General features: G+C 34.3%; 1 protein-coding gene across 2 annotated transcripts in view; it reads left to right on the top strand.

The window, feature by feature from the left end:
- Window positions 1–47: 47 nt before the first annotated feature.
- LOC125659308 (Fanconi anemia group I protein-like) overlaps window positions 48–10,596 on the top strand; it is a 52,827-nt gene continuing 42,278 nt past the window's right edge. The window contains exons 1-9 of one of the 2 annotated variants that reach the window (XM_056148252.1): window positions 48–104; window positions 5,836–5,929; window positions 7,251–7,326; window positions 7,452–7,579; window positions 8,272–8,357; window positions 8,552–8,677; window positions 9,967–10,132; window positions 10,275–10,363; window positions 10,460–10,592. In XM_056148252.1, coding sequence (XP_056004227.1) covers window positions 5,849–5,929; window positions 7,251–7,326; window positions 7,452–7,579; window positions 8,272–8,357; window positions 8,552–8,677; window positions 9,967–10,132; window positions 10,275–10,363; window positions 10,460–10,592 — 885 coding nt within the window. In that variant the 5' untranslated portion in view covers window positions 48–104; window positions 5,836–5,848. Of the gene's footprint in view, window positions 105–5,832; window positions 5,930–7,250; window positions 7,327–7,451; window positions 7,580–8,271; window positions 8,358–8,551; window positions 8,678–9,966; window positions 10,133–10,274; window positions 10,364–10,459; window positions 10,593–10,596 lie in introns of both variants that reach the window. The other variant, XM_056148251.1, reaches the window with a different exon arrangement.

Raw genomic sequence — 10,596 nt, 5'->3', positions numbered from 1 at the left:
AAAGTTTGGCTTTTCGTTTACATAAGTCATTTCTGGTTTCGAAGCGCGCCACTTTTGACAGGTCTTCAACAGACAGTTGAACTAGTATTGAAAATAAGTAACAGGTAACCGTAAATCGCTTATTAAAAACGAAGTAATCTTTATCTGAAGTGGTGACGGTGCTATCGTTAGGGTAGCACAACTACCTACTGTACTTCTCCAACCCTCTTCACAGGAGTCGGCAATTTTATCAAAAAAAAACAGTGATAAAGTAGAAATATATGAGAAATGGGCATAAATACTACCATTGAGCTTCGCGAGCGTCACTAGCGATGTTCGCGAAGCTCAGTGGTAGTATTTATGCCCATTTCTCATATATTTCTACTTTATTGATAAAATTGCCGACTCCTGTACCATCTTATACCTTTTTACATAATCTTCCCATCCCATGAGCGAATTTCTCCTCTATTTTGATGAATAAAAACCATTGGTGTGTCTAGAAAGCAGAAGTCTCCTAATTACATGTACCTGACGCCGTGTTTACTTAGTAGCACGCACCTTGCGAAAACTGATTGTGGGGTACCGGTATATAATTTATTCAATTGTATCAATGTACCATTGTATCAAGAGTGATGATTTAAATTATCTGTTATTTAACAATATTAAATCTTTTATCAAATATATTTCAGTCAGTATGTATACATATAAGTATTTAAATTGTAGTTTGTATAGTCTTGAAATAAACTCAATAGAATTGAAAATAAGATAGATAATACTTTACGAATTTATTACCAGTATGAAACTATGAATGTGACAAATACACACTCCTAAAGCTTAGAACTTGGCCTATAAACTATCAAAAAATTCTCCCAACCCAAAGGTAATATGATAATTTTAGTAAGTAAAAATGAGCAAAGTAGACGAACAAAACGTAATACCAAAATAGGAATAATGGAAAGAGAAGTGTAGCTAGCAAGGCCAGCTGTCTTGCTTCCATGAATAGTAAGCTGCATGGCTTTATATAGCAAATTAAACAATAGAAACTGTCATTAAAGTTATTGGCTAAAAGATAAAGTGGGTGTTGTCAAATACAACGGATGAATAATTTACATCGAAGTCCAGAAGTAAAAGTAAAACTCAAACTACCACAAATATTCAATCGGGTTTGCAATTAAATTTTACCGATAAACGATAGGTTTACAGCAAGTTGAAGTCAAGTTATTGAAAAAATTAGTTCCTGGTATGTAAATAATTTTCAAAATAAATAATATACACTTAACTAGATAAAATTATCAAAATATGGAAGTACTTGTACTTTATACATAATTTTAGAATACATATGTCCAGACATTAGTGAACGATAATCATTTGTGTGGTAGTCCACAATAATCATTGGAGTTGTTTTTAAAAAAAACCCACTACATTACACTGTCCAGAAAAATATCAATGTTCTTATGACTATAACCATTCTTCACGAAAAACTTTGTGAAGCACAGGCCCTTCGAGCCTCCCAGTATAATAATTGTGCAAGCCCGAACAATATTTTACAGGCCCAGAATGTTTTTTTCTAATTTGATCACTTGTCATTTGCAAGGTGCTGCATGTTGATTCTACTCTATAGATACATGCACAGTTCTACTGTAGGAAAATACAGGACAAGATGATCATAGTTAACTTAGAGAACAACTGACATTAAAAGAATTATCTTATTTTATTTTTCAACATATTAATCTCGCAGATGACAGCAGCAGCTCATGTTCTACTTTGTTTTGTATACACCACGTACAAAACATTTTGTTTTCTCCAGAATCAAATCTTAGCCAAGGCCTACCCTCGGTCCAATGGGGCATAAATTTTCGTTCTTTTCTCCTCGTATGATCTGATGGTTGTTATTGTGAAATACGCTTGGGTGGTTTTGAATTTCCCGGACGATCCCCCTCCCTATACTTCAGAAAAGGCAGCATGGTTGATCTTTTTTCTATGCGAAATTTGACTACTAAGTCATGACAAAGTCTGAGTCAATCTCACACTTTATTTGTAATATATACAGAACATATAAGGAAACATTTATAGGCCCGCCGGACTCCTGGGTTCAATATTTTAAGAAACCCGATCCTGATTTTACTGGCCTCGGCCATCGGGCCACTGGTTAACGTCGAAGACTGCTATAACTTATAAGTGGTACATAGAGTTTGGGTAAAAAAAAATGATACCCAAAAATCTGACTTATAGGTGAGGATATATATGGTTACTTTTACAGTATACAGAAACTTTTCTTCGAGAACTTACTATGGCCAACAATATCATACTCCCAGGGGTCGAAATTAACTTTTTCTACCACAGGCTAATTTTAGCCTGTGAGTAAAAAATCCACAGGCTAAAATGAAAACCAACAAGCTAAAAGAAAAGTAATGAAGCAGTGCTCTTTTTCATATGTTTTTTTAATTTATAAATGATTTTCCCCATATTACTGAGCCTAGTGGGTCAACAGACATCGTTTGGTCAAAACACTAGGTTATGCAAATCAAATGGTGCAAAGTTTAGGTCTCTTGATTATCACACTTCTAATCCACAACCTTTTTACCGCAGGTCTAGATCCAGTCTTCCAATTTCGTTTCACATCAGGGTTGTCACTAGTGATTTTTCAAAGCAAATCCCGGACTCATGGTTTTATAAGCAGCACGATTACGAACCTCTTGAACTTTTTTGATAATCGTCTACGCAGTGAGCAGTGCACTCATCATCACAATATAACAATAAATTATTCTCATGATTCTGATGAATAGCTACAGTAAGACTTAGTAAAACATAGACTCCAATTTTTTTTGGATTTTTTTTAATCTCATACTAGAAATTCAATTTAATCACCCCTATAGGTGAAAAGGACTTGTGGCACATGTCTATATTTTTCATTAAAATGCGATGTCCGACCTCTAAAGCATTTGTGTGACTCCGAGTTTCTTAGAAAATCATAAAAGAAAAATCTGGCTAGAAACGGTTGTTGAAATCGGTCGTTCATGTAAGCGTTTGCATGATTCAGAATGTAAGTTTAAGAAAAGCGAATAGCGCATCCCCGTTTAAAACGGATACAATATGATTATAGTTTGTAAATCACCACTCGCTAAGATTTTCACGTGTCCACTATTTTTACTCGTTATTTTTCAAATGTACTCGCATTTTGCAAGTATTTCTCGCTAATTTCGAGCCCTGACTCCTGGTAAGCATTTAATCGAATTTAGCGTGTCAGTCACCAAGGCCAAACAAATGAAGTTTTATTTTTGTCATAAGAGTCTGGGTATTGTAAAACAAAAAGCCAAATTTTAGTTGGGAGTAGACCTCTTATATTTTATAATATAATTTTTTACAAACATATTCAAAAGTTTTTTCTTTCTATCATCAGTTCCAAAATTTTATGAATAACTAACTCCATTCTTTATCATTAATTACATTAAAACATCAAAAAGGTCATTTTCTTGTGCTTTTCAGTAGAAATGATCATATAAGGAGATCTCTATCTTGATTCCATAGTTTTAAAATCTAATGTAGAAAAGTAAAGTCTTACGAACTATCATCGTGAATAGAACTTTTTTATATGTCTGTCAAAGATGGGACGTATCATGGTATGTCGTCGTCCGTCTGTCTGTCCGGACCCTGTAGGCAAAATGCAAAATAAACCGTAAGCTCCAGGATATTACAACTTGGCACATTTAATCACCATGATGGGAGGGAGATGTCTTGTTTTTCAAGGTCAAGGTTGTAGTATCACTTAGTTAGAAATCCTTGTAGGCAGGATACTGACTGAATTGTTGGGACTAGGACCTTATGCCAAGTGGAGGATGTCTATTGTTTCTAAAGGTCAAGGTCATAGTATCAGTTAAAAGGAAAATCTTGTAGCAGAATACAAACTGAACTATTGGCTAGGACTGTCAAACTTGATACATATACTCGTCATGCCAAGTGGATGATACCTTTCGTTCTTCAAGATCAAAGATCAAGGTCGTAGTATCACTTAGTAGGAAAACTTTTTAGGCATGATACAGACCGAACTGTTGGGACTACAACTGTCAAACTTGGTATCCATACACCTTATGCTAAGCGGAGGATATCTATTGTTTCTCAAGGTCAAGGTCGTAGTATCACTTAGTAGAAAAACTTTGTTTTCGTTTTGGATACAGATATTGCCTTGAAATTTAGTCACAACCTTCCTCTTGGAGGGGGAATATAAGTTTACTTTGCATTTCAGTTGGATTGGTGCGCCATGACCTACTTTAGGGGTAAAATTAGGTCAAACAGTTTTCCAAATTTTTTTCCCTTATGAATACAGGTACTGCCCTTGACTTTTTCTCATCATGGATACAGATACTGCAATGAAGGGCTAACAGGTGTATGTTGTACCGCAAAGTTGCACAGTTTGCAGTACTCTTGTTTTAAAGTATCATACATTACAAACTATTGACAAATCTGTATATAATTCGGCCATTGATAAGAAAAAAGCTAATGTAACATACATTCCAAAAATCAATGTAATGTATGTGTAAACCAAATGAATTTACTCATCATAAATCGAAGTACATAAACTCAAATTCAGTTTCATTACATGGAACATAAAACATCCACCACGTAGTAAGTACAATTCCATCACGAAATGTTTCATACTTGATGTCTTCACACTCGCACAAGTGCAGAACATCGTATTTTCTTTGACTTGTGTGACAATCTTTTGATTTACATTATATTATTAAGGTACAGGGTTCGAAATTAACTTTTTCAAGCACCAGTCCGTACGGACTAGTCACTGTTGATGTTCACTAGTCCGCAAAGCATTTCACTAGTCCGTCCAGTATATCATAAAATGATCTTCATTTTAATCAAACCAAACACATCACATTTGCAAACAATTCAATTTCTGACACCTACAGAAGAAAAAAAGACCACCATATTTTATTTCGCATTCAAAATCTTCAGAAGCATACAATATTAACCTCCGAGTTAATCCTTTTATAAACGTCCATAAGTGTGTTCGAGATCGATGTTCCTGTTGTTTTGGTGCTCAGATTTTAGAGTCACAGGAGTTCGAAATTTTATCAATAAAGTCAATAAAATTCACTCGATTGACCAAGTCATGAGCTATAGTGTTATGAACTACTGTGTTAGAGTCGCGAATGACGAGAACATGTGCGCACAAACGTGCATCTTCTCAGACCACACTACTTGCAATTCTTACACCTAGAACACATTCTCGTGATGTGTACTCAGCGTTCGGAATTGGCAGGAATTTGACAATTTGTGCACGTTCAAAGAACGGCGGTCTCGAACGCACCCCATGTGTTTGGAAGATCAGGATGTCATAGTCATGCAAACACTTGACCATGCAGGTAATCAACCATAAGTTCAAACATCTAAGAGACTCAGACAAATCTTCCTAAAAATCTTTATCAATTGAAGATTGATTTCCGGATTTTCACTAGTCCGTACGAACTAGTGCTATAGAAAGTTCACTAGTCCGACACGTTTTTTACTAGTCTCGGACTTACGGACATGAGTTAATTTCGAACCCTGAGGTATAAAAGCATCTCTCTCCCATTAGGGTATGACCCTCCTCCCACAACATTTTTTTGTAATCACTCGCTCACAAAATGGAATTTCTTAAAATTAAGATTAGAATATCTAATTATTATTACTATAATCAGATAATGTTTTGTTGATTATCAAATTGATTTAATTACAAAGAGTTAGATATTTGTTACTGGGCATTTTTTAGCCTGAACATTGGGAACAAATCAGTTGTGTATAAGGGGAAGTGCTTGGGACCTGTTGTATTTGTGCAACAATAATCCTCTATTTCCATTGCAGTAGATGTGCTTTAGAGATGGATAGCCTTATAGACAAAGCAGAAGATGGAAATGTAGACGATGTTGCTGAAATGCTCTGCAAAGTACAGAATAAAGAGGTTTGTAAAGAAATGCTTTCAGGATCAGCTGGAAAAAATCATCAGACACTGACATGGGTGTTATGGAAATTTAGCTTATCCGAAACTTACACATATGTACACTGGGAACTATACCTAAACTCTATAGGGCAGAGTGTGATATGGTAACTTAAATTCAAATTTATGAAAAATCTGCTGAGATTCCATATAATTTTTTTCGTACATATACATACATATATATATGCAAGGTGAAGATAATGAACAGTGATCAATCTCATAACTCCTATAAGCAATACAAAATAGATAGTTGGGCATACACAGACCCCTGGACACACCAGGGGTGGGATCAGGTGCCTAGGAGGAATAAGCATCCCCTATATGAGAAACATGTGTTGACAATTGCCACCAGTTTCATATCATTTCATGTAATTTAATGTGAAAAATGAAGCATTTTCTGAAATGTTGATTTTCAGTGAAAATGTCCCTTGTATTGTTTTATGTTATCATTTGTAAAATCATTGCATTGAATACTCTGCATTATATAACATGATTTATTTTTATGCCTCTGTAACTAACTTTTAAATGGCTATCTGTGAGAGAAACAGACTAACACTAACAGTAGGATTTGTGTTCTCTCCTGCACGCTGTTTTTTTGCAGAAAAATTGAATGAAAATATACAGATTTCATCAAAGGATTAAAAAATCTGTGCATTGAAGCATTTCAACAGGGTGGAATTAAGTTGGTCATGTATCAGAAATGCATTATATCTTAGAGAAACTTTTCTTCTTTACTTCTGGACATCAAGGAGGCAAAATGTCTGCATGATTACAACGAGCAATGATAAGATTTACTCTCCTAATGTATGCATGATTACAATGAGCATTGATAAGATTTACTCTCCTAATGTCTGCATGATTACAACAAGCAATGATAAGATTTACTCTCCTATAAAAGAATTCTAAATGTCTGCATGATTACAATGAGCATTGATAAGATTTTTCTCTCCTAATGTATGCATGATTACAATGAGCAATGATAAGATTTACTCTCCTATAAAAGAATTCTAAATTATCAATCATGTATGATAGTTATATTAATATATCCATCATCTAATACAAAGTACATTTATAAAAATGGAGAAATATAAAAGGCACAATGGTAACGCAATGATTTCCAAAGACCAAAAAATCTGCACACTCTGGCGACTGTTAAGGTCTATGGGCCTTTTGTGAAGACTTGAATTATCATAATCAATCGTAAATATCTTGGCATAATCTGTACAGGTTGAATTGTACTCAACAAGTAAATGCAAGTTTACATTCCAGCATGTAATATTTGTAGGTCATTGACACCATAGAAAAAAGATTGCGCAGAGAAAAGGGGGATGCAGTCTCTGTCATTAGAACTGTTCTACAAGGTTTGTATTTAGAGGCACCAACATTTTATGAAGTATCTCGAGCATAATTTTGATATATATATATATTTTTTTTTTTTTGGCAATATGAAAATATATTTTCTGATTTTTATTTACCTAAAAATTAGCTTCCACAAAGGCCACTGGAGGAAGAAAGATTGGCGTCAGTCTGTGTAAGAGGCTTATAGAGACTTTGGAGAGAAATGAATTGTCCAGTAAACTGGCATCAAATCTAACAGGGATGCTGCTGACAGAGGTGCAGACCAAGAGTTTAAGTCAGAAATAAAACAACCTGTGATTAAAATTTCAAAGTACTCTGTAACATTATAAATAGTACTGAAATGTTTTTGAAATTATATGAAACTTTGATAAATGCATTAGTGTAGAATACGCCGGTTTAGAGATACACCCGAGTTATTTCCCTTTGGAGAATTCTCGTAGATAGTGAGGCGCGAAACATTTTGTTTACACGCGGGAGTGGGACTAATATCCAACACTGCGTAAGTGAATGTACTCATTAAGTTTCTCATACACTGTTAGATCACCCGAATTCGACTGATACACAAAATAATTAAGTTATAAGTGTTTAGGAAGTAATTAAATACATAGAATTCTTATCCTATCACGTTATTTCGATGGTCATAAGTACCATATCTAAGACATTACTTGCAAATATGACATTGTTTTTATGTTTCCACTTTAGTAAAACATTTCTTTCGATAGTATTTTGTATTTCCCACATTTACATATTAAAAGAGAAGCCGCTTTTAACACATTTCATCATCTTCCTCGCTGACTGTAGGTCCACTCTGTCCCACTTAGTCATTCAAAGTTCCACTAAATGCACCTCCTACACAGAAGAGTTCGTATCTCGAAACTGGCGTATTGAAATGTCTCTACATGTAGCAGGAAAACTTCCACTCAGTGTTTTGTAAATCTTATTTGTAGATTGACATACTACATAGCAGTGCGTTGGCAGAAATATCCTCCGTATTCGTAGATATGGTCAAAAGTGGAGCCATTCAGTGTGGAAAGTAATTGTTACAGAGTGTTTTATTATTGGAAATGATTTGATTTCTTTTTAAGTTTTGGGGTAAATAAATACTGCCTATTGCAGAATTTTTTTTCCCTTATAGTCTTGTTAAATAATTATAATAAAGGAGTGTTTCAATTTATATTTACAATGCTTAAATGCCATGTTTTAATAAAATGAATCAATTTGCTACAGAGGTCTTGCCCTGCTACCGAAGATTCTGTCCGCTTTAGCTCTAGAGGAGACTGTTTCCTATGGGGAGAGCTGTCTGAATGGAGAACAGTACAAAAATCATGTCATCAACAGTGTGTGTTCATGCAAGTTAGTGAATTAAAAAAAAATACATGTTTATCAAGCACCACAGTTTGTTTTGGAGATATTAAATTTGCTAATTTTTTAAGGGTCAAATTACTGTCAAATTTTGTTGGTGTCCTGGAGTAAAAAATCCTCATTCTAAGGATGGAAACAATTAACTGGTTAACTGATTACTTGGTCAAAAATGCTGAATGGCTGGAAAATTTTTAACCAATTAATTGAGTGGATTTTTTAAGGATGTCAACAAATATTGTCGTGTTCATAAACATGTATAAGACATAAGGGGCATAATATTCAAAAGTCTAGAGGATGTAGAAAAGGTTTATTTAACGACTGATCCAACTTACCAATCTTCAGAGTAAACTCCCGTGTAATTATGATAATGACTGTCCAGTGTGTTCTTCATACCTCCTCGAAAATTCCCAGGCAAGCTCAGTCATGCTTAAAATAAATCACCTACTAGGCAGTTTTACACTGATAATTGTGTTGGTAATAATTTTGAGTGTAATTTTTACATCCATAATCAAAATGACACCAGGATGTCTCGCACAAAGAAATAGAGACTTGAAATTCTGGAAATGTCAATTGTATTTGATGGCACTGAATTGCATGTCCTATTAGAACTTTAAAAGTAACTTCCAAACAGATTTTCTTTATGGCTGCAATTCTTATAGTTATGTAGCCATTTATTTAATCTGTTTTGGACCAAATTATTAAAAAAAAAAGTCCAATATAGGTATCGAAGAAAAATTATTGATGTGCCGTTCTGGTATGGCATTGCAAAAATTGAAAATTTTGAGCTACATGTATAAAAGATATTCTTTTTTGGATGTGGTTTTTGTTTATGGGACATAATACCTATCATTCTGATGTTCTACAGTAAATTTAATTTGAAGCAGTTATTTTTTTAGGGTGTTGGTTTACATAACTTCAATGAATGGAATAGTTAAAAATTATTTTGAATAAAGATGAAATCATGATTTAAAAAAATTTCTCCCTCTTTTTTAAGAACTTTCATGGATCTATTGAGATTGCTTTTGGAAGAGATATGGCCCTTTGGCTAAGGCATTTACATGTATATTGCTCTGACATATCTAGCTTTTTTTCCCCCACCTACATTTGCAAGCAGTTTCACTCCATTTAAGATAACCCAGACACAGTTGTGTTAAAAGAGAGACAACTCTGTCTCATTAATTTGCCCAAACTTTAAATTTGCCCACTGAAAATTAGGGCAAAAAGGGTGAAAATTAAATGGGGGTGTATGTACAGTATATTAATAAACAGTCAACTTACAGGTGGAACACCCAAAGTGTATTACATTTAGCTGCCATGTTCAAGGACATTACGTTAACCAGTGAAGAACTAAAATTTGTCCTGGAGAAGATCCTAAGGATGATGAGGGAGTTAGAACTGGCAGATTTACCTGCCCTTGTCTATCAACTTCTACTTCTCTCCACCAAGGTTGACTATCTTTCCTTTATCTATGCATACTCAATGTAAATTGATATTATGAGTGATTTTTATTAAATTGTATTTGATGTACATACATGTATGATAACTAGCAGTAGAATTTCCATATTGACAGAATACTCTTTCATTATAGGGTCACAAAAAACTTGTAATTGATGGAGTCACAAAATATTTCATAGAGCAGGATGCAAAATATAAAGATCATGATCCAAATGAGTTCAGGTTTGGCTGGTATTTTTAAATTTTGTTTTTGTCAGCATTCATTTTTTAAAAAAAAGGAATTTTCATTATTTGGGAATGAATGTGGATTTGTTACAGCGAGGATCTGTTAGAGGGAGATAACTTCAGCATAGAGACCTTGCGACAAACTGAGGGAACTATCATACTCCATCTTAATTTTGCCATCAGCATGGACCAAGAGCTGGGCAGAGAGTTTATTAAGTTTCTCAAGGTAC

The sequence above is a fragment of the Ostrea edulis genome, chromosome 9 (assembly GCF_947568905.1).
Source record: "Ostrea edulis chromosome 9, xbOstEdul1.1, whole genome shotgun sequence".
NCBI classification, from domain to species: Eukaryota; Metazoa; Mollusca; class Bivalvia; order Ostreida; family Ostreidae; genus Ostrea; species Ostrea edulis.
This window is presented reverse-complemented; position numbering and strand designations above follow the sequence as displayed.